At 38.3% G+C, this 24,462-nt stretch overlaps 1 protein-coding gene across 2 annotated transcripts; it reads right to left on the reverse strand.

Moving 5' to 3' along the window:
- Window positions 1–67: 67 nt before the first annotated feature.
- Window positions 68–24,132, reverse strand: rangap1a (RAN GTPase activating protein 1a). Of its 2 annotated transcripts, none has more exons than XM_028455677.1 (16): window positions 24,035–24,132; window positions 22,677–22,795; window positions 19,302–19,429; window positions 19,130–19,189; window positions 18,783–18,962; window positions 16,024–16,158; window positions 12,006–12,164; window positions 11,630–11,743; window positions 11,400–11,499; window positions 10,763–10,847; window positions 9,883–10,045; window positions 9,642–9,758; window positions 7,685–7,790; window positions 3,873–3,961; window positions 3,645–3,766; window positions 68–669 (listed from the first exon to the last, which is right to left on the reverse strand). In XM_028455677.1, the coding sequence occupies exons 2-16, from the start codon at window positions 22,786–22,788 to the stop codon at window positions 588–590; spliced, it is 1,752 nt and encodes a 583-aa protein (XP_028311478.1). In that variant the 5' UTR covers window positions 22,789–22,795; window positions 24,035–24,132; the 3' UTR covers window positions 68–587. The 2 variants fall into 2 exon arrangements, with proteins under 2 accessions (XP_028311478.1, XP_028311479.1); XM_028455678.1 differs by having other exon boundaries at window positions 132–669; window positions 3,602–3,766.
- Window positions 24,133–24,462: the final 330 nt, after the last annotated feature.

A 24,462-nucleotide genomic window follows, 5' to 3' on the forward strand; every position in this document is an offset into this window, starting at 1 on the left:
CTCACACATTTGCATCCATGGTTTAAATCCAGAGCTGCGATGCAAAAACCCTGAGACGAGGAGTATCCAACAATTAATGAAATGTTTTATTTCGACACATGAATCCAAAAACTCAGTCTTACACCACAGAAGCCAGAAAACAGGTCAATTCATTTATTCTGTTCTCAATCTTCAGTTTATCAGCATTTTTACATAAATTTGAACAGCATCCCTTCTTAGTACACTTCAGTGAAATACATGAATATTTCCCATAAAACAGGAAAATTAAATAGGAGAATTGATGGAAACAGATGGCTGTGCATCTGCTTCACATCTGAGGGAAACCTGTGACCCATGCTGGGTATCTTCAACCAGGAAAACAGAGCTGTATCATAAGAGTTAAGGTAAGTTCCAAGCTGTGAGAACTGCTTTCAGTTGTATTCACTCAATAAGGGCTGATTTCAAACATTAAGTCCAACTGGAAATGAGCAGCAGTGTCATGGTGAAGGCGGTCTGATCGTCAGCAGCTCTTGAAATGTTTTCTGGTTTGAGTTGATGTTTAAAAGGTCCGTCAATTTTTCAGTTAAAGTTCAGTCTGTGTGTGTTCCTCAGCTCTCAGCGCGGAGTTTCTGCATTGTGGACTGGAGCTTGTTTCTGGCGCTGCCACAGGACTCCAGAGTCTTGCTGTTCCTGTTGATGACAATGTGAATGTTTGACCATTAGTTTCTACTGATTGGTTCTTTAAGGAGTAACTATGCCAACCCATGTTTTACTGAGTGGACACCCCATTTATGATAAACTGCATCCTCTAAGGCAGTGTTTCTCAAATGGGGGTACGTGTACCCCTAGGGGTATGCAATGACACTACAGGGGGTACATAAGTTGAGAGAGAGAGGAAAATTAACAAATGAAAGCATTAAAATATGGGGTTTTATAATGTTTATAAAAATAGACAAAATGACACCAAAAACACACACTAAGAAGAAAGGAACTATTACCAGAAACACATGAAACAACAACAAAGACACACTAAACAAGAGAAAAATACACAAGATCACTACAAAATACACAAAAATAACAAAGAAACATACAAAACACCACCAAAACACACATGGGGGGGCAGATTTGCTAAAGGTTTAGGGGTATTAAAATGTGCGCAAGCGTCACTCCACGTGCTAATAAGGGGTACAAACCCCAGGGAATCAGGACTGCACGTCATCTGCGCGTCACAATGTGCCCACAATCCATTTACCCCGCTTCCCTCTGATGACTATGGAAAGTGGGTGGATCTTACGAAGGGAGCAAAAAAAATGGGAGGAGGAAATGCAAATAAATGAATGCAGTGGGCACAATGCAATTCATCAAACCTGGGACTGTTTGCGTTGATTTTTTTAGTACCAGAAAATAGTACGACTGACAAGCAGGTGCAAACACACACACACAGATCTGCTGCAGTAAATGTTGACACAAAACACAGCGAAGATGGAAAAAAAGACTCCAGTTAATTTTTCTATTATAAGAAAATAATTTAAATAAAACACTTGTCAATACTAACAGCCACTGAATGAGAAAATGCAGAGTATGCAAAGACAAGTGTGTTGAAAAAGCTTTTTAATAAAAAAAAAAGGGCATCTTGTGTCTGTTACCAATACTTGGTGTGATGGCCAAGCGGAGACACTGATGTAAGTACTTATTTGTGAGTTGACTGGAGCGCATTCAATCTGGGCTCTGACTGGTGGAAATGTCAGGGCAAGAAACCCCCCCCCATTGATACTTGCCAGTCCCTCCAGGATTTTGCGATGTTGCAGTCACAACTATTAACGCAAAATCAAGCAAACGCCGCAAAATCAGTGCGGCAATGCAATTTTTCCAAAAGCCCGTAAATGTGCTGAAAAAAAAAAACAAATATGTGGCCGCTTATTGTTATTTTTGGCATTTTAGCACTTGTAACAGTACCCAACGTTGATTCATAAAAGTGGAGGTAAACTTTTTTGTTCAAAATGCCATATTATCATCAAGCAAAAGCGGAAGTCGTCTATGGACAAACATTTTGCTTCTGCCATGTATGTCAACAGAATGCAAGCCAGTGCACAAACAGGAAGCACACAATATCATTAATAATAATAATAATAATAATAATAATAATAATAATAATAATGCATCAATTTATATAGTGCTTTTTTGGACACTCAAAGTTGCTTTACAGAATTAAGGGATTATTCTTTAACTCCACACTTAGTCGTGATAAGCTACTATTGTAGCCACAGCTGCCCTGGGGCAGACTGACAGAAGCGAGGCTGCCATAGGGCACCATCGGCCCCTCCCACCACTACCAACACTCACCCACACAGTATGTTCGTTAATGCTTTGTATTTTTTATTTTTTGATATGCCTAAAGAAATGTCTTCATGACAGGTTCATGTTATGCACTTTAAGATTCCTGAAGTTCAATATTGTTTACTAACTGGCACTACTGATGATCATTTTGATTAAAAACTGTTAAACCTTTTGCATTCAGGGTATGCTCAGTGTATAAGCTAAAAGAAAAAAAGGGTTTCCATGTTTTACAAGATTGTGTTGGTGTTTGCTTTCCAACAATAAAGCATATTTTTTCTAGAACATGTCTGGTAAATATGTATCTATAATTGGTAGAAACAATTAACTTAATTGTGTTTATGGGCTGAAAAAAAATTGCAACTTTTTACAGCAACTTCTGGGAAAACGGCCCGCAAACAATCACAAAAAATGACTGCGAAATCCTGGAGGGACTGACTAGGGCTGGACGATATGGACTAAAACTCATATCTCAATATTCTTTCTCAAAATAGCGATATACGATATAAACTCAACTCAACTCAAAATCTCAAATTAAGTCTGACCAGAAAGACAATTCTGGGTTAAATTTGATGATTCAAATGCCCCACGGGCCCATTTATTAAAGAACAGCTGCACAAGATGTGACACATAATGTGGCTTGTTTAGGGGAAGGTCTCGGTTAGGACGCACTCAGAAATCCATCTAACTGAGTTTTTTATGCTGTTCTGAAAAGCAGTGAAAGCAGCGACAACTAACAAAAAAGTATTTTAAAACAAAATAAGCTATTCAAAATACATATATCGCTGTAGGCGATATTGTAATTTTCTATATTCCCAAAGTAGACAACTCGATATATCTTGAATCTCGATATATTGCCCAGCCCTAATTGATAATTTTTCTTAAAATGTATTACATAGTTAAATTCAACAAGTGTACAGTGATAGATGACACTATGTTACTAGTAATACATATCCTGTCAAAGAGATAAAAAGCAAACAAATCCCAATCAAATTTTATTTTTAATCTTTATTAATCTATTCATTTTAAAAAGTCAAACTAACTTCATTATTAAGGCAACATTATTTTATGCTGTGTAACAGAGGGTCTATTTCAGTATTTTTTAACAAACTAGTTGAATATAAAATGAAACATGAACATCAAAGCATTGGTTATTTATTACTTACTCAGAGAATCTTAAATATTAATGTCTGAGAATCAAATTTACTCCAAAGTATTCTGAGAAAATAAACCTCAAATCTTAAAGGAGCCTTCACCTGCCTGAGTAAAGTTTGGTGGTGTTTTGTACCTGGGAGCTGCTTGCTGATTGGCTCATTCTTTCACGCCCTTACCGGGACATGAAGGCCTCCAGCACAGCCACGCTCTCTTTAGGAAAGTAATCCTGTTGGACGACGTGCTCCAGAGCCTGGAGGTGCCCAGGAACCACCAGCACAGGTTTGACTTTGTCCTCGCTCTGAAGGCACAGCACCAGTATGAAACACAAAAAAGGCAAACATTAAAAATAAGTCATTTAGATCCTTCATTTAGAAAAGTCTGAGATTATGTTAAAAAACATGAACCTTGATCAGTCCGAGAAGCACCAACAGAGAGGAAACAAAGTTGTAGCCTTGGAATGAAGCAGAGCTGAAGGCCTTCTTCAGAAGAGCATCTAGAACATAGATGAAGTGATGCTTTTAGATCAGAAATTCATTTCTGTACAAAGAACGAAGACTAGCATTAAAGGTGTGTTATGACAATTATTATATTAATCATCATATCATCAAATGTGTGTTCATGTGTACAATTTGTCATGTGTTAATACACGATAACTGCATTACTCTTTGCACTTTTGAACAGCTGAGTCATGTTAGCACACAGATAAGACACCAGCCTGACCTTCAAGGCTCACATGCACACACACACACAGACACCAACTGACGCACACGCACTATCAAAGACAGATATCAGTGGCGCCAACTTTCCTCAATACATCCACCTCTTCATCATTTTCCAACATCTCCACTGTTGGGAGCATCTGACCCCCTCCTTTTCCTCTCATCAGGGTGGAACTTTTTTCTCTATCTGTATAAAGCTTGAGCTGAGAAACTTTCCCAGTTAGTTGTTGCTGGCCGCCTTTCCTTTCTATACAGGATGGGACACTCTTTTTGTACTCTTTTCCATTTAGTTTATAAAAATCCTTTTTTTATAAAATCATCATGCTTTGACTGGACTCCAACATTCGACCAGAGCGCCAATCATGTCTCCAAATGAGGTTAACCGCAAATTTAGCTTCAAAATTAAGTCAAATACGTGTCAAATAATAATTATGGGGGAAAATAATGAAATAAATGAACTGACAAATTCAGCTCTATAAAAATAATTGGGTTATGTTGTTAGGTGTGGAGTGTTAAGATTATTCAGAATAAATAGAGGATAGAATAAGATTTTGCCTTCATAAATAAGAGAGAGCAAAGAAAAACAAAACAAACAATTTAAATAAATAAATAACATTATTTATTTATTTGGTTAAACTTATTTGGCTTTTCACATCTCCATGTCTCCCAATTGTATGTATTCATATTGAGAAGACATGTAGTCACGCTCCACACTTCTCCCGCATGGCTAAAAGCTCACTAACCCACACCTAACCATTGTGTGATTGTGCAGCAGCACCTTTTAGGATCTGAAAAGCTCTCAGATCCTGACCTCTGACCTGTCTCTGCCTTCCTGGAAGCTATAACTGAGCACCAGAGCCATACTAACTATTCATTTAGTTAGTCAACTAACCCTAACACCCCTTCTCTTTAAACAAGTTTTATTTCATTTTATTTGTTTTTCCCTTTTTTCTCCTGTTCAGGTACCAACCGATCCCAAGAGAGGTTGCCAGGTGTGTGGAGACTACCCTTCCTCTGACAACAACCAATCATCTACACGATATTTGGCCTGATGACTTCGTGATCATCTCCTGATTTTCTTTTTCACGAGACACACGCTCTGTTGAAAAATTGCTCTAGAACAAGAGCCTAGATCAAGCCCTGAGGACCCACCGGATTTTTGTTCTTCCTTTGCTTTGTTTATAAGCCACACCCATGGAAGGCTTATAGCTAGGTAGACGGTGGACAACCTCACACCTGGCTGGAAGATGATACAGTCACAAGCCCTTCTGCTGCGATTGAGGAAAACACTCAAGGTTCTTCACTCATGATGCCAATCAAGCAGGGTGGTTCTAATCATGGTTCCACTATTCTTCTGTCTATTGGTGACCCAAGCTACCAACGGGGCCACTGGACTCAGTCAATGAATATGTGTGATATCCTTGATGTAAATTGTGATTTGCTAATGATATTGCTTATCTGGATGATAGACTTTTTGATTTTTGATGATTCATGCCATTGACAATAATAATGAAGTTTTTTGGGGTTTTTGCTTATTTCCACATTTTTCTTGTTCTCTCAGGTATGTCTGTGTCTCACAAAAGAAGAATATATCCAATGTATGACAATAACGATGCTAATGGTTAACCCTGAAAGACAGCAAAGGTGGATCCAAGGTTATTCTACTGGAATATAATAATTTTGTTTCTTGATTTGGTCATTGATGGCAACCAAAAGTGGGGAATGTTATGGCAATTATTATATTAATCATTATATCATCAAATGTGTGTTCATGTGTACAATTTGTCATGTGTTAATACATGATGACTGCATTACTCTTTGCACTTTTGAACAGCTGTGTCATGTTAGCACACAGATAAGACACCAGCCTGACCTTCAAGGCTCACATGCGCACGCACGCACACACACACTATCAAAGACAGATATCAGTGGTGCCAGCCTTCCTCGATACATCCACCTCCTCATCATTCTCCAACGTCTCCACTGTTGGGAGCATCTGACCCCCTCCTTTTCCTCTCATCAGGGTTGAACTTTTTCTCTATCTGTATAAAGCTTGAGCTATGGAACTTTCCCAGTTAGTTGTTGCTGGCCACCTTTCCTTCCTATACAGAATGGGACACTCTTTTTTGTATTCTTTTCCATTTAGTTTATAATAAATCCTCTTTTATAAAATCATCATGCCTTGACTGGTCTTCATCATTCAACCAGAGCGCCAATCATGTCTCCAAATGAGGTCAACCGCAAATTTGCAGTGACAGGTGCAGTCGGTAACTTGGAGGAGAAAGGACTTAGCATTAAATTTGAACAAGTACAACTTTCAGATCCCTCCCTCTCGGCTGCTCTCCTGCCCTGCCTCCAAAGTCCCTCCCCCTAGAGGAAGCTGGTGTGATAATTGCTAAATGGCCAGTAAACTACACAACAAAACCGATAAAGGTGCACTCACACCAAACGTGACATTCAAATCAATGTAAATGACGCAAACAAAGTGACGTGACTTGCATGATTTGAGTGATGAGGTCAAGCGCGACCTAGTTGCTTAAAGTTGAAAAATTTGAACTTTTCAAGGGACTTCAAGTGACAACTCTCCCATCCATGACTGAATGTAGAGCCGAGGCAGCAGCTCCTCCCTCCCGCTACAGTGAGACAGCTGCAGCAGAGGACTGTACTACACTTCCTCAATTTACCGGGCAAAATTAAAGCGGTTAACTTCTTGAATAAGCCTACATTCTGGGTGAACTCACCCTTTAGTAACTCCGTAAGTTGATCATTTAAACTGTATAAGCGGAGTCGTCTATGATAAGTGCTGTAAACATACAGCCGGAGAAGAAATGATCAACCCTCTCTCCCCCCTATCACCGGCTCTACGCGCGCACGCGCGCGCACACACACACACACACACACACACACACACACACACACACACACACACACACACACACACACACACACACACACACACACACACACACACACACACACACACACACACACACACACACACACACACACACACACACACACACACACACACACACACACACACACACACACACACACACACTGTTCCCTGGTCATTGTGTCACTAGAAGTGACCAAAACGTACCACTGTGTTCAAGCGACTCATCAGGGGAGATTGAAGTGACCGCAGTCGCATTCGGTGTAAACGCATTTTTGCTGTGTAAGCTGTTGATGCTAAGCTCGCTGAGGAGGAAAGGGGTGGGAGCTGTGATCGACAGCTGTCAGACAGTCCATTAAACACAATCCTGGTTCTGATTGGTTGTTTTTGCTCAGTCGCGGTGGATTCTGGCAATTTGCAATAGGAGCAGTAGGCGGGACTTAATGAGCATGTTTTTTTTTTTTTTTTTTAACAGATTACTAGTTTCATGTAATGCTGTCTTTACATAGTGACAGTTTTAGCATATGACAAAAAGCCATTTTTATAAGAGTTACCTATTACACCTTTAAATCATTCATCAAATGAAGTGAATGTATCTCACCAACGCTTTCCAACACTGCAGCCTTAACATCACTGCTGTCCTCTTTGTACACGGAGGCGATCTTGAGGAAGGCTTCAGCTGTTTTAGCTGCATCTGACACATTCACCTGACAACACAATTCAAAACTCATGAATGATCTGGTTTGTTCCCACTATAGAAAAAATACATAATTGAAGTGAACACAGGTTAACTAAAAACATTTTCCCAAAATGTTCTGTAAAGACTCTTAAGCTACTGTAACCGTATTCACAAAGCATCCTAAGAATAAAAGTAGCTCTTAGTGACGTTATTTTAAGATTTTTCTTAGAATTTTTTCCTTTTTAGGATAAAAAAATAATTCACAAAGCATCTTAGGCCCCAAGAGAGCTCCTAAGGTGTAAACTGTTAGGAGTAGTGAGGAGGACTTTTAAGAAGCCTTAAAAGTGTCTTAAACAAACAAACAGAAAGAAAGACAGAGAGGACGATTAGATATTCTCTGAATGTTTAACGACAGTGATTTAATAAGATGCTACCAGCTTATATTTATTATTATAATAGTGTTTCAGGATTGTTTTTATTTTTTCACACCATGCACCAAGTCACATTCCTTGTATTTTTTAAAACTTTAATTGGCAATAAAACTATTCTGACTTTTCTCACAGCGTAACGTAATAGCAGCCCTGTATTGCTGCGTGATTTGTTAACTCCCTTGTTTGTGTGCTGTAATCCGCCCTCGCTTTGATTCCAGCAGGTAACAGTGCTTCACACACTCGTATCTTGTGCGCGCACACAGAGGGAACCACGCATTGATTATCAGGGCAATGAGTTCCCAGGTCTGTCTCTTCCTTTGTGCCGTGATCAGAACCCAGTTTCCCTCTTAATACTCTTGTTTCACTTTTTAAAAGCGCTCCAGCAATCACAGTAATCACTGACAGCTGTGTCTGCTCCACCATTAATATCAAATACAGTTCATAAACTGGTAAAATTACCAATGTGGACAGTAAACAACAATAAGCCAAACAATATAATAATCAGCAGGTGAATGAGTTTCAAACATTTTAAGATGTGTACAAATTATTTAATTTTGCTGAAATAAATTAACGAGTGCTGTGCCCGTAGGAAGTATGTATTTCTATAGAAAAGTGGGAGGTTCAGTAGCTTTTTCATGGACAGTTAAATAAGGTTGTGTTTGAAGATGGGACGTAAGGGACATTTCGGTTTGTTGTGAAATGTGTACAGTGATAACTATTGTGTTTTCATATAATTTGGCTTTTAGCAAGGACACTGTAGGGAGTTGAACCCCATCTATTCCGATTCCAGTCTGTTGTCCTTGCGGATCCGGATTTCCTCAGACCCGAACAGACTCGGTCTGGACTTGTTTTGTTTCATTAATCCACAACAGTCAGTTTAAATGCACACAGAATTTGTAAAGCATTTATGAAATTATTGTAAAAAATAAAGAACCAAGCAGCAGCCATGTTTAAAGTCTCCACCCCCCCCTTCTCTAATAACCAATCACAGCTCATAGCAGACTGGGAAATACCCAGCAATAGGGTCAACCACACCTCCTCACTAAGATAAATAAAAAATTCTGTGAACTCCTTGTTCCAAGTTGCTCTCAGAAACTTCCTGATGGCCCCTTTTCAGCTAAGATTCCTGGCTAGGAATGTTTAGGCTAAGTTGGAGCTCTCTGAGAAGCTTTGTGAATACGGGCACAGGTTTTTCTCCTCTTAAAAATAAATATGTGACAATGTAAAAAATACAGTGTGTAGAAAATAGTTGCAATGTTTGATTTTATTTTCTATTTTGGAATATCATGAGCTAGTCTTAGCATTAAATATGGTGATCAGTTAAGCTCTAAGTCATGACCATTCCCACACAGTGCACTACATCAAAATAAAAAAATTAAAAAACTATTATTTATATAATAATTAAGTCTTTTTTCCAGCTGAAAAATAATGTTTCCTCCTCGGTTTACCTGCTGCTCGATCAGCAGAGCTCTCTTGGTCCCCAGTTTGAGCAGTTTGTCTGGAGACGGGAAGCTAAGGAAGGAAGCCACGTCCGGTGGTCGAGGTGCTGATGGGGGGGTGGAAAACTGTGCAGAAGGGGAGAAGCAAAATCAACCAACATGAAACATTTATACAAACCATCCCATGAGGCTTTTTATTCAACTTAAACTCCAGCTAACATGCAGCTGTTACAACACACATTTATCTGACCTTGTTGCTAATGTTTTCCTCTTCTTCCTCCTCCTCCTCCTCCTCCTCTTCTTCTTCTTCTTCCTCCTCCTCCTCCTCCTCCAACTCCTCATCCAAGTCATCTTCGTCCTCGTCATCATCATCCTCATCCTCATCATCCTCCTCAGGCTCACCCTCATCATCACTGTTGACAGTTTAGCCAAGATGTTAAAAGATGATAAAATGAGTCAGAAACACGTCCCCACACAGCAGGAATGTAAATACTGTTTAATGGATCTGTGAAGGAAAAATAGACACTGGCCACATTTACGTGGGAGCTTTAATTCCTCTTCAATTCAGAATAAAAGTTATATCCTCTTTGAATTGACCTTGTAAAGACTTAATTCCTAATGCAAATGTAATTCCGAATTCAACTTAAATGCAAATTGGGTGGCTGGTTTATTTTTATTTTAATTCCGAATTAAATAATTCCTCTATCTTGTAAACGTTTAATTCCGCTTGAAGTTAATTCTGATCGCTGTGAGCATGCTCAGCCAGTCGCGATGATGCGCAGGTGATGACATAGTCCAAGATGGAGCGCCCGGACTAGAGCCGAGATTATTTATTTAGATAGAAGACATGGATCTAATGAAAAGAGTGGATGGACGGAAGCATAAACATGCGGACATTCACACGGACACATGGACTTATTAAACAGTAACACACACAAAGATTGGGTAAACGAAACAGGCTTCACCGAACGGGGGATACCAAAACCCATAGACGGAGTAAATGTGTCCCCGTACTGCATTCACAGGCTGTAATATCACCAAGTTTATCATTTTTCCGAATGATTTAATCAGAATAAATACTTCAAATTCAAAAACATCATGTAACCGTGGCCACTCAGAGGAATTCCTACCTAAGACTTCCCAGGATGTCGCCCATGTTGATGCCTTCCATGGCCTCTTTGACAGCCCTGCAGCCGTCCTCTCCGAGGCAGTTCCCTGAAACCAGAGCGATGATATGACATAGGATGGTTTGAAAATAGGTTATGGCGATGATGCTTCTCAACTTATGGGTTGGGACCCGGAAGTAGGTCAATTACCTGTAGACATATGCAGCAGAATGCTGTCTTTTTGCACCTTTTACAATAGTTGTCAAAAATACAATCTTCAGTATTTATTTACCAATAAAGTATTCAGGAATATGTTATTTTTTATTTGCAATTTTTCCAATTAATTTTGTATTGTTATTTAATTTATTTAAGTCTGCTAAACTTAAAACCAACAGCTACTTTTTGGGTTTTAATCAAAAGGCAATTGAACAAAAGTATTCCGCTTGCTGCTTTGGGTTGAAACTGCAAAATGTTTTCATTCGATAAATTAGAGTTTAGACATCTTACTTGATTTGGGTCAAGGCTCGTTTTTAGTGGGTGAAGGTTGATGATCTGAAGCCACACTATTTGAGAACCACATTGGCATCTTTGATCCGCCACACATTTTTGTGAAGAAAACAGTGTGAAAAGCAGAGCGGCTATAATCTGTTACATTGTTTACCGTTTAGGTCCAGTTTCTCCAGCTGGTCTTTGCCTTTCACTGCCTCAGCCACAGCCAGAGCTGCTTTATCTGTGATCTCTCCATATGACAAATTGAGGTCCTGTCAAAACACATACGGAAAAACAGATTTCAGAAATCTTGAAACAGAAATCCTGAAAAATATATTAAATTCCCGTCACACCCCTCCAGTCAAATCAAATATTTCTAATGAAGGTGGGACACTGACTCACCTTAAGGATGGGAAGCCCCTCTGACACGGTTTCTGCGATTGCTTTAGCTCCTGCTGGTCGTACCAGACAGTCTCCAAAGTTAATCACCTGGACACTGCGTAGGTTTTTCAGCGCCTATGAGGACAATTATATTAATTATGGCCTGAGCTTTACATTAAAATCATTGAAGCATAACTTTTGATAATGTCCTTAAGACATTTAAGGTCCCCACACTTTGTGATTTTTCAAAACCTTTCCAAAACATTTGACCAGATTTGAACATTAAACATCTGACAGTACTAACAGGATTCATTATTATCTTTTTTTAATATTAGCTGCCAGGCTGATGAGTTGAGTGACTGTTGTTATATAACCTTATTGTTAGTCGTCTGTGTACCTGAGCCATGGCGATAGCCCCCTTTTCAGTAAAGGTGTTGTCATTGAGGTTTAGGATTCGGAGGCCAGCGTTGTGTTGCATGGCAGTGGCCAGGGCTGTTACACCAGGATGATTGATGCCATTTTGAGGCATGTGAACCTCCTCCAGGCTTCCCATTAACTAAAAAACAAGAAGGGACAGCAGTTTGACAGATAATCAAAAACTATACACTTCAGGCACAACACTTAATATCTTATTTAGGTACACGTATTAAAAATAATTCCATTTTGGACAGACAAAACTCAGGTCAGACAGACACAGCTCGCTGTTTCCCATACACATTAATTTGTGGTGTCCAGCCACAAATAGATTTTGGCAGGGACGAGGCTTAAAACTGCATTTTACACTTTTCCCACCAAAACAACCCGGTAAATACAGGATGTTGTGACGATGCAACCAATCAAAGCGATCAGCGCACGCATGTCTAGAAACAGGCCAACGTGTCCGTGAAGCAGCTGTAGGTTGAAACAGAGCATAAACTAAAAGTTACTCTCAAGTGTGATTTATGTATCGGCCATGTTTACATCTGACACATGGCTCGAAAAAATCCTGACTGCACATCAGTAAAGCTGCAATGATTAGTCGACATAATCGATTATGTTGACTACATAAAATGTCGACGCTATCAAATCTGCGTCAACAAATTTCTGATAAAATCTGCTCCAGTACCTTACATTGACCGCTAGCGACAGTGTTGCTCCACCAACTTTGTGCATTAAACAGCGAAGAAGAAGAAAGGGCGGAAAGAGGAAACTTACTTATTTACACTGTTTACTACTACTACTTTGTTCAAGAGAACTTACACTTTAAGTTTGTGACATTTCACGTATTCGTGATTTTATTGTGATTTCAATTATATTTTGTGTGTTAAATATAACAACTACACTACAAATACATGTTTTTGTCATTGTTTTAATTCCTCTGTAAAAAATGCTGTCATAGTACAACAGAGACACATTCACAGGTAGAAGGATTTAAACAGGTGCGCTAAAAAAGCAGTCCAATATATGTGCTTCAAAACAGAAAAATAATGGTGATTGGTCGACTAATCTCTGTACATCAGCAGCATGAATTCAGCTTTAGTGTCAGCGCACATTTCACAACGATTCTCTGAACTTTATTACGACTGATTTGACTCTTTCAGAAGCCCAGTCCGTTATAGGCTTGTACATTATTATTTAATGTATACATGAATGTGTTGAGTTAAACATATTTAGTATTTTATATTATATTGTGCATTGTTGGAATGTCACTACTATAAATAAATATCATTATTTTTTAAATGATTTATGTTTTGAAGCATCAATATAAATGTATGCAACTGTAATGTAGTGCTGCAACTATAGATTAATCGGATAAATTACACTTTTGTGTTTGTAAACAACTTTATCAATAGTGTGTTGTGAAATATGAAAGACCTCTTAAAATAAGCAAACAATTGTCAGTTATTCCTCAAAATTTTATTCAAAATTATTTTTCAAAACTTCGACTTAACAGTAAACAAATGCCAGGGCAAAAAAATAAAATAAATAAATAAATATACAACCTATTTCTTTAGGTTTATCATAATAAAAAAGTAAAACAGGTGTAGCCATTGCTATAAACCATCTGATAGGACCTGCAGCTTCCTCCACGGTGCATGAGGGACCTGTCCGAACACAGCTGTCCATGCGCCGCTATGATGTACTGTGGGGGACAAAAAAAACATTGATTTGTACAACAACTTCAATAAACTCGCTTATAAGTAAATCTTTTGGGAATGAATGCAGCTTTGTCCATATTTAGCATTTGTGAATAAATATTGTTTAGTTTGTTGTTGTTTTTATTCATTTTTATATTTTTGCCGTTTGGTGTATTTTTCTGTAATGTATGTTTTTTGAAGTCATTGTGTATTTTTGTATCTTTCAGTTGTCTTTTTGTGCATTTTTTTGTATAATTATTGTTTTTAGTTGCCATTGTAGTGTGATTCTGGAGTCATTTTGTATCTTTCTTAGTGTAGTTTTGTGCACTTCTGTTGTCGTTTTGTGTATTTTTGACAAATTTTCATATTTTTGTTGTCGTTTGGTGTATTTATTTTTATGTTTTTTTGGAGTCATTTTGTGTGTTTCTGGAGTCATTTTGTGCATTTCTGATGTCTTTTGTGTTCTTTTTGTATAAATAATGATTATTTTTTGTTTTATCTTACTCACTTTGTATATTTTTATTATAAATACCTTATGTGTGGTGAGGACATGTTTTGAGGTGTGTGTGTCTTTCTGTAGCGCTACACACGTGCGGGAAAGGTGAAAAGGAAAGTTATGTGAGTGCGTTTTTAGCGCATTTGCCCTCTTGTTACTTTGCCTCATCACTATTAACTCATAATAAAGGATAAAATGCATTACCTTGTCGAGGCTCCAGCTCAGAGTCCACTTGCAGAAGTGGCATTGACGTGAGGATGTTTTCTTTTCTGGTGCTGCAGCAGCATCGTGGAAGTCCTGCTATGGTAGACTAGATCCATCTTACAGTATCTACACTGGACTACGTTGTCGAAGCAAAAAATGGTCCCACACTTTAACATTTTTTGTTTTTTCAATTAATTCAGTCCGGGTGAAACATGACGACGCCAGGGACCGTCTACAAAGCGACCACGATACGAACTTTGGTAACAGGAATTAAACAAAGCCTTGAGGCAGAGAATTATTAGAGTTATTTGAGGAATTTTTCAGCCCGATTGTAATGTTTTAATTTTAGTGAGGTTAGTAACATTCAGAGCCATAAATGCTAAGATACTAATAAATGGCATCATCATTTCTTCTCATTTTCGGTTTCGGCCAAGAATCTCATTTGGGTGCATCCCTACTTAGCATAAAGACCTCTCAGAGGTTTACACAGCTCAAACTCATGTTATATGAACCTGTGTCTATACAAATATAGCTGGAAACTCAACATGTGCATTAACTTATGCTGTTTGTAGTGTTAGCCAACATGCTAACCACTTAATGTGTGTCCAGCTGCTGCTGCCGGTTAGACAGTTAAGTTACCTCATTTAGTTACCCAACTTAATATTCAACATTATCACTTCATTTAAAGGCATAGAGGAGGATTTTCCCAAAGTTTAGAAAAGAAAGGCTTTCTCCACTTTTTGAAAAAATGCACATGCGCAACACGTCTATTAAACATGTGAAAGAGACTGTGCACGAGCCCAGTTTTCCTCGTGCACAGCTTTGTTTACAAGTTGGTGTCGACATCGCTCATACAAGCTTAGTTTCCAAAAAAAGATTTGCACTTTTCCAACTATGTCAGACTTGCCATCAGTAAGTGAAAAGTGTGCATGCGCAGCAAGCAAAAACTAGCCACAGCCTTACATAAACATATCACCAGAATGATTGACCAATTAGGAGGACCAATAGTCTTTATGATCCACCCAGAATTTAAAGTCAAAATAACATCCTTCACAATACTTAAGTATTTTAATCAAAATGAAGTACATTTCATTTTTTGTATTTTAATTTGAGGTTATTTCTAACTCCTTGTTTTTCTGTCTTTTTATTGCATGTGTACTTATCTATATATATATATATATATATTGCATTGGTTACGTTTTAAAACACTTGTTTTAGGAGTTGCTGCTTTCACTATTTCTCAGAACAGCATGAAAAGCTCAGTTAGATGGATCACTGAGTGCGTCCTAACCCAGATCTTCCTCTAAACAAGCCACACTATAGAACTCACTCTCACATGCTGTCCCTTACAGGAGAAAAACACAAAAGTGACACATATTGTGCAACTGTTCGTTAATAAATGTGCCTGTGTGGCCTTTTGCATCAGCGGATAAACCCTGAATTGTCTTTCTCGTCAGACTTCATTTGAATTAAAATGAATGATTTATATCGTATATCGCCATTTTGAGAAATGAGTTTTGGTGCATATCGCCCAGCCCTAGTCTTATGTTTTTCAAACATTGCCATTATCCATGACAGAGGGTTTTGTGAAGCTGTACCTGAAAGGCCTGAGCCAGGGCCTTGGCGCCCTCGTTTTCCAGTCGGTTCCTCCCAGCAACAAACACTTTAAGACAAAGGGGCGTTCCTTCTGTGCTGGATTTTTTATGACACTGAATCAACGAGGCTGCCAAAATCTGAGGAGAAAAATAGTAAACAGGAAATAAAGTTAACAGCAACCATCTTTTCACCTTATCTAAAGTTGTAGGAAATGTATTAAAACATGCGCACTTTTACGAGCAAGTTGATAAAACCAAAAACTGAAAAAACAAAGGGAATCTCTAACAGCAGAGAGATATTAGACACATGAAAATTATACATCAAAGGATTAGCATCAGACAACCAGGGTTGGGATCAATTATAATTATAATCGCTTATTTTATAATTAATTACAATGGCACAATTATAATCGTAATTTTAAGAATATATCGTTATTGTAATCGTAATAGAATTGGAATTGAGTTAAGATAATGGACTTTGTAATTGTAGTTACCATGGAAATTAAAAAAAAAAAAAAAAAACTTTCAAATTACAATTTAATTAAAGGCAAAACAGATCTATGGCTGACATATAAGTAGTTAACAAATATTAAAATGTTTTCCCACGACCTGTCAGTGAATTTTCACACTCATACAGGTGATAATGGTTAGACAAGTTAGAGTTAGGATATAACTGAACTTTTTTTTAATAGGGACGATACAATTTTACAGAGTAACAATACAGTGAATCTAACTGATGTTTGGTACAAAGAGTTTATACTTATTGCTTAATTCCAACTGTTGTCCCTAGTTGGGCTTTTACATTAGATATTATAATGAATGCACTAAAATTTAAATGTAAAGATGTTACAATGACATCACACACAAAAAAGACTGCATACAATCATTACAATGTTATATCAGTAAAAAATACCATTGTAATTGAAATTTAGTAACTGTAATCGTAATTTACCTTAATTCATTCGAAATTGTAAAAAATGTTGGCTCTCGTAATCATAATTGAATTGTAATTGAACATGAATAATTGTAATTGACCCCAACCCTGCAGACAACTATAATAAAGGTAAAAATGATTAATTAATCATAGCTTTAGTTGCAGCACAAATTGAGAATGTTAAGTTTTGTGATAGCGTTTTAAATATTATCTTAAAATCAACTCATACAGTGGCACAGAAACTTCTCAAAATGAAATTTAGAAAGTGTTTTTAAATGTAAGTTTAACTGACTGATACAAACACTTTCACAATAAATGCATTTTTCCTCTTCTAAACAAGGCAGAATTTAAAACCACAAACAACGTAACAGTGAAGTCTGTTGGCACACAATATGTCGCTGTATTCACAAGAGACTGATACTACAATAAAAAAAACTGATTTATAAATGTTTGTGTTGCAGGACTTTCACACAATGTGAATTGAACTGAAAATATTGTGACAGTTTGCAATTAATAGGTAAATAAACAACAACACATGAACAAATCAACAAATAAAAAATTTGAGACAAATAACCCAAAATACTGGAATAAAATAAAGATTCTTAACATTGTGACCACCTGACTCTGATGCAGTTTGAGCTACGATATAGTGAATCAAAGACCTTTTTACAAACGAGTGATGACATTTTTGTCAATTAATTAAAAAAAAGACAAAAACTTTAATTCGAGCTTGTTTTTAACACTGAGTCACTGGGACAATAACTGTAACTGTACATCTGTTTCATATTTATATTTTAGCCACACAAAAAAAAACCTTAAGAGCAAACTGGCACTAATAATACAATTAAGACCAACAATAACTTAAAAGTTTTCTTAAAAAGATCAAACTAAGGGTGCTTTCACACATATAGTCCGGTGGACTCACACATTGTATTTGCCAAGCGCACCAAACTGTCTGAACTACGTCACGCAGGCAAAACAGTCGGTCTCCAATTGGACAGAATTTAAAAAAAGAAAAAAATACTTTAACCTCCAATGCCGTGACAATGTGCCGCTGCCCTGTCACTACTGACAGTCGCGCCATCACGTCCTATATTTGGTTTCTCTTCCTATGTTTTCCAAAGGAAATCCTAAAACAATTCCCACAAAAAAGTCATTAATAATAATAATTAAAAATAACCCATAATCACACGATGCCACAACCTGTGCTAATGCTCTACATAAACAGAGATAACTCCGCTCCGTCTCCACCTGTCAGCGCTCAGAGCCGTCATATCACGGGAAAGAATGTGTAACATGTGAAGATATGTGAATATATACGCAGATAAAACAGAGCAGTCAAATGTACAGCCATCGCTGATCATGTGAACAGTTTGGAAAAACAGAGATGAGTGAAATAAGTGAATGATGTGGGAGAAATATGGAAGAGAGTGAGGAAATGTGACGTGTTGAAAATGGATGAATGGATGGATGGACGGATGTGTGTGTGTTGCTGCTGGAGGCATGCAGCGGCACAGCGGCTCCTGATACGCTGTCACTGGTGGAGTTGCTCTGTTACAATTGCGCTTCAATGTAAAGTCCTATGTTTGGTCCTGGTTGTTTTCTCACATGGTTGAAGACCGCACCATGCTTCACTTGAGCCGAACCAAAACCTATACTTTTCAGAGGACCAGAGTTTACTTGTTTCCTCCACACCAGAGTTTCAGTGACCTTCACATATCGCAAAAAGGCCGGACTATCCGAGGAAGTGAAGCATGGTGCGGAGCCAAGAGGTACGTGTGAAAGCACCCTAAAAAACTCGGAGTAGATCAAAATGTGATGAACTAACCTTTCCACCTCCAATGCCCATGCCACAATTGTTGAGCCGTAGCTCCTGCAGCGTGAAGCAGGAAGGACTCTTTAGAAGCTTCTCAATGCCTTTCACTCCATCTGGCCCAAAAGCGTTATCGCTGAGGTCCAACACGGTCAGCCTCGCACCAGCAGACATCAGAGCATCACCCAGAGAGATCTTCAACACAGAGATGATGATGATGCAAACCGAGTTGGAACATTCTAAATATTTATAACCAGATAACGATCCACAACACGTGCCTGTCCTGATAATCTTGTACCTTACCAGAAAGATCTTAAACTTCATTTTGCAACAACAAAAATTCAATAGAACAGGTTGATTACCAGAGAAGGTGGGATCTCTGAACGCAGACGACCTGTGAACATGTCGCTCCAGTGACAGCGCTATAAGTTAAAGAATGAAGTACAGTGTCAAACACAGTAATGAAAGCAACTTACAATCTGTGCACTATACATGACTGATTGGATTAAATCACAAACTGTGAAGTGCACAAACCTTGAAGTCTTTTTTTGTCTCCAGTGCCTTAGCAATGGCCTGTGCAGCTTCCAAACCCACAGTGTTGCCCTCTAGCCTCAGAGCCTGCAAGCCTTCAAAGTCCTGGATCTCCTTCACCATCTCCCCCACTGTGATGGAACACAAGGTACCAGAATAACAGAATTTAGTCATAACATTGAGAATTTAAACCACAAAAAACACGTATGCATTTTGATTTAAGCACAAGCGTCATCTCCTTCCATACCAGGACTCTACAACCTTTACTCTACAAGGAACCATTTAACCTCATCTCACCTGGATTAAAGTCCTCCTGGAGCCATAAATACCTTCTCTATGAAGACAATATAGTGTATTACATTATATACAGTTAATATTATATAGAATAATGTTTGATTTAATTTGATTTAATTTATATTGATCATGTAAATGGAAACTTAAAAACAGTTTAAAACAAAATAAAATAACATCAAGAAATAAAACAGTATCTTCATCTTCAAATTCTTACACATCTCAGTTTACATGAACACAATGTTATATAAAAAAGATTTTTATAGTTAATGTATATGAAAGTCTACAAAAAGTAACATGAATATGATAACACATGATCATGTGATCAACACATGCTAATTACTCATTTCTTGCCACACATAAAACATACATATTTAACCTGTACATTGGTGGTTAAATGAATCTGTTCCCACACAATTAAAATCTGTATTTTCTTCCAGAAATAGTGTTTTTGTTGGTTTAGTTTCTTACCAGGGATTTAAAACTTAAGGTTAGTCACAGGTGCAGGAAAGTTGATGGTCTGTAGATGTTGTAGGAGGTGAAGTAGGAATGTGTTGAGTCATTGTACCACATGATTTATTTTAGGTTAATAAATTGTTATATTCTGATTTTATTTGTTTATTTATTAATCATTAATAACCTCTGTAAAAAAACAACTACTTATTTCAATAGTTTTTTCAAGCTATAGGGAGCCATTGCATAAAAGTCAAAGGGCCACATTAGGATCCAGAGCCACATGTTGCAGACCCCTTGCCCTGGGAGAACCACAGCTGAACATCTGTCCTGGCATCATAGTCCATCAGTTCTGGTCCCTCCATGATGATTCTGATGAGTGTGTATGCTTTATCGCTGAGCTCAGCACATTCTTTTTTTTTTACTGCTGCTTCAATGTGAGCGTGCACTCAGTGAAACTGATATGCCTGGCTCCGTTCGCTGACTGCACGCACTCCAAATTGGTGTTTATACACGGCACATTCACCGTTGCATTATCTGCAGCCAGTGAGCATGCACCGTCTCCTCACCCGCAGCGTGGAGAGAGAGAGAGAGAGAGAGAGAAGTGCACTCTGTGGGAGGTGACGATGCGCTGCGTCCAAAATAAGGTCACCCATACACACTCGCACGGATGCGACCAGATAAAATTTTCACTCACACACACTGAAAATATACTAGCCCTGCATGAAGACAATCATTTCTACATTATGTTTTGAACTCTTATAGTACGTTCACACTAAAAGCGTTTCGGGCGTCTAAATCGTGCCTCACGCCCGTAGTTGGACACTTGTGCTCATTGAATCAGACGCTTGTCAACAGCGTTGAAGATGCTCGGGACGTGCGTCCAAACAAGTTGGGAAGGGAGCGCATCGAGGGGAGGGGCTTCTCTGTTGGTGGTGGTGTTCATACAATGGATGATATTGTGGCGATCAGTTACGTTCATAATTCACCCAGTGACTGTGAAGTGGTGGGAAATATTATTGTGTTGAGAAGGCGGTGTTTCCGGTCGGATGTATTTTGGTGTGACTCAGTGTGTGCACTGTGATGTCAGAGGGCTATAGAGAAGTGTGGTTGAATGGAGAATAAAGTTTGGAGTTCCTTGCTGTTCCTCGCCCCCTCCGACTCCCGTTATTCAGAGAGTGGCTTGGCTTTATTTGAGCCTCGTCACCATTTCTGGATTCACCAGAGTTGAGCTCAAACAAGAGTCGCTTTCAGTGCTTCTTCCGTCGCTCCCGTGCCCAGTTTGAAGACCTGATGACCTGCATCAGCGCTCGCATCTCCAACCAGGACCCCAACTACAGCCGCTCTATTCCAGCAGAAGAGCCTGTCCATCTGTCTCCGCCTCTGGTTAGTTTTTTTCCTTCTCATTATTCTGAATACGTCACGGTTGGGGAAAGCTCTTGATTGGTCGACGCGCCGTGATATGCCCCAAAAGTTCAACAATCTTAACTCCAGCGTCAGCCGCGTTGGAGGCACCGGATGCACATCAAAAACGCGTTGGAGGCACCGGATGCACATCAAAAATGCGTTGGAGGTGCGGGACGCACGTCAAAAGCGTCCGCTGCGCGAAAAGCTTCAAAATGCGCCGCACAGGAGACGGGACCTCTGACACTCCCTAGAAGCGTGTCCACCATATATTGCGAATGTAAACCAGACGCTTTTGATGCTTTGGACGCGTTTGGTGTGAACGTGCCATTAAAATTCCAGCAAAAAAGCTCCTGTTTGCATTGGAAAAAGAGCAAAACATTGAAGTAATGTGAACTTTTTAAAAATGTATGCCATAAAATCCTCTATTTACCTATCATGATGGTCACATGGGTTTTGATGTGGTAGTATGAAAAGTGAAGGCCATTATTTGGAGCCTCTGGTTTATTAAACTAAATCAAGCGTAAATGAATTATGACAAGGAATATACCCTCACACGCCTGTTTGGGATGATATCACACATTTACACGTAAATTCTCGCTGTTAACGGTTGGACAAAGAAACAGAAATGTCAAGTCTTGCAGTATGACGGACTTCAACCTCCTGAAATGGATTTCATCTCTATGAAACGGACTAAACCATCACCTACATGTTTGGCACAATAATACACATTTACACAACATGTTTTATTGTAACACAAGTGGCTCAATGCCATGGACATGTCAAATCTCACACAATGTAATCTTGAGTGATTTCAGCAAAGTTTTACAGCCTAGAAATACAAATTAATCATAATTGTTAACTCAATTAACCGTATTAAGCATGTTTAGCATGATTTTGGGAAGTTTAATAGTCAGTATTGATATCTAATAAGGGAAAGGGAAACTGACATAGAATAAGACAACTCTGAAAAGAAATTATACTTTTTTTTTTTTTTTAAATGAAAAGTGAGAGTCTCAAAATATGAAAGTCTGATATGTTCTTCCTTAGCTTTATTATTTATCTATTTATTAACTAATTTGTGTCATCAATGGATGCCAGTATTAATTTGTGAGATATAGTTTAAGGTCACATAATGGTTTTTTTTTTTTTTTTTTTTTTTTTTACAACAATGTAAATATTCTCATCAAGCAATACATAGTTTTCCAGGAAACGGCAGCCAAAACTAACCAGACTGAGCATCATCCAGCTTCTGTCCCTGGCCTTTGTAACTCAGCTCTCCGTCCTCCACCCCAGTCTTGGCCAGAGAGTCGGCCAACTGTGAAACAATGTCTGTAGCCATCGCCGAGCTGAAAGCAAATCAAAAGGAAGCACATTCTGAATTAGGATTCTCGTTAAAGTTATTTCAACATATAACAACTTTAAATATTGCAATAAATCAATGTTTGATTTTAAATAAGTGTGCAGACTGCATTACATCAAAGTGCATTTCTATCTCAAAACAAAACATGCTCCATAATGAAGGTTTTAAAGATTTTACAAGTGTGTCTGACATCATAACTTTAGCAATTTTCAACTCTACAAATATTATCTCCTCACATAAAAATATTCACCAACAGCATTATTGTTGTGTGACATTATCATAATAACCCCTCTTATCTCATTGGTGTGTGTACAGTGCATGTTAGCCATGAAAGTATGTGGTTGTCCTGTGTTTAGTGCAGTTCCCACAATAATAATAATAATAATAATAATAATAATACATCAACTTTATGTAGCACTTTTTTAGGGGAACTCAAAGTCGCTTTACAGAATTAAGGGATTATTCGTTCACTCCACACTTAGTGGTGGTAAGCTACTACTGTAGCTACAGCTGCCCTGGGGCAGACTGACAATCAATGCAAACACATTCATCTAATAAATGACACCATGTTCTACCATATGTAAACGTAGAATCAGAATAACACGAAGCAGAAACCTATGACAATATCATCATGACCATCTAATGACACTTCAACGGTTGTATGATTTGTTATATTATTTATAATTACCTTTTGCACTCCTATTATACCGATTTTGCTGGAGAGCTTATAAGGTAGCTACAATTACTCTAATCAGATACCAATACCAAGCCACTAAAATATATACAAATGCGGCCACCAGCGCCAAACACGGGCGAAGTCATGAGCCAGTCAACCGTTAGCTATAAAACCAATAGATTCAGAACACCAGCAGCAGACCATGTCTTCACTTCGGGGTACTCCAATACTTTTAGCCTCAAAAAATGGAGAACAAAGCTAACCAATACAGTTTTAAGTGATTCAAAAGAAAGCATCAGTATTACAAAATGGAAGTTGTAAATAATTATCAACCCTCCAAAGTTAGTTAGTTAAAAAAAAAACATAGTTAGCTAACAGCTTTAGCTAGCACAGGTACGCTATCGTAAGACGAAGCGTGGCTGTAAACAAGGCCTTTCCGGTTCTTTCTCTAAATAGTAATAGCAGTATTACGTTCGAGCGAGGAATTAAATAGCTTAATATTCGTATTTACTAAACGTATAATACTAATAGTAAACATCAAGTCATCACCTCTACGTTTTAGTGCTGCTTCTCTGCTGTCACGCTCCCGCTCGACCCGGCCTTTCAAAACCCAACTCCGCTCACGACGTAGCGCGCTGACGTCGTAGAGCAAGGAATGCTGGGATTTGTAGTTCAAACCTTCAAACATGTACCTTTCCCTTGCTTTCCCTTTGTTTAAAGTTACTAGTGCATTGGCCGTAGGAAATGTGTATTACTATAGAAAAGTGGGAGGTTCAGTAGCTTTTTCACGAATGGTTAAATAAGGTTGTGTTTGAAGGTGGAACGTCAGGGACATTAAGGTTTGTTGTGAAATGTGTAGAGTGATAACTATTGTGTTTTCATACATTTAAATGAATAAATTGGGAAAAAGCAACGCACCGACATTAAGTTTTGTCTGGAGAAACACTTTGAGACACTCACGTTTACATGGGAGTTTT

The sequence above is a fragment of the Gouania willdenowi genome, chromosome 8 (assembly GCF_900634775.1).
Source record: "Gouania willdenowi chromosome 8, fGouWil2.1, whole genome shotgun sequence".
Lineage (NCBI taxonomy): Eukaryota > Metazoa > Chordata > Actinopteri > Blenniiformes > Gobiesocidae > Gouania > Gouania willdenowi.

What these genes read in the sequence shown, in the direction of transcription:
- rangap1a (XM_028455677.1), bottom strand. Translation starts at nt 22,788, where the DNA reads ATGGCTACAGACATTGTTTCACAGTTGGCCGACTCTCTGGCCAAGACT. An exon ending in GACATCCTGGGAAGTCTTAG is followed by an intron (nt 10,046 to 10,762) that starts GTAGGAATTCCT and finishes AACTGTCAACAG; the next exon opens with TGATGATGAGGGTGAGCCTG. An exon ending in TGCAGTGTTGGAAAGCGTTG is followed by an intron (nt 3,962 to 7,684) that starts GTGAGATACATT and finishes TCTATGTTCTAG; the next exon opens with ATGCTCTTCTGAAGAAGGCC.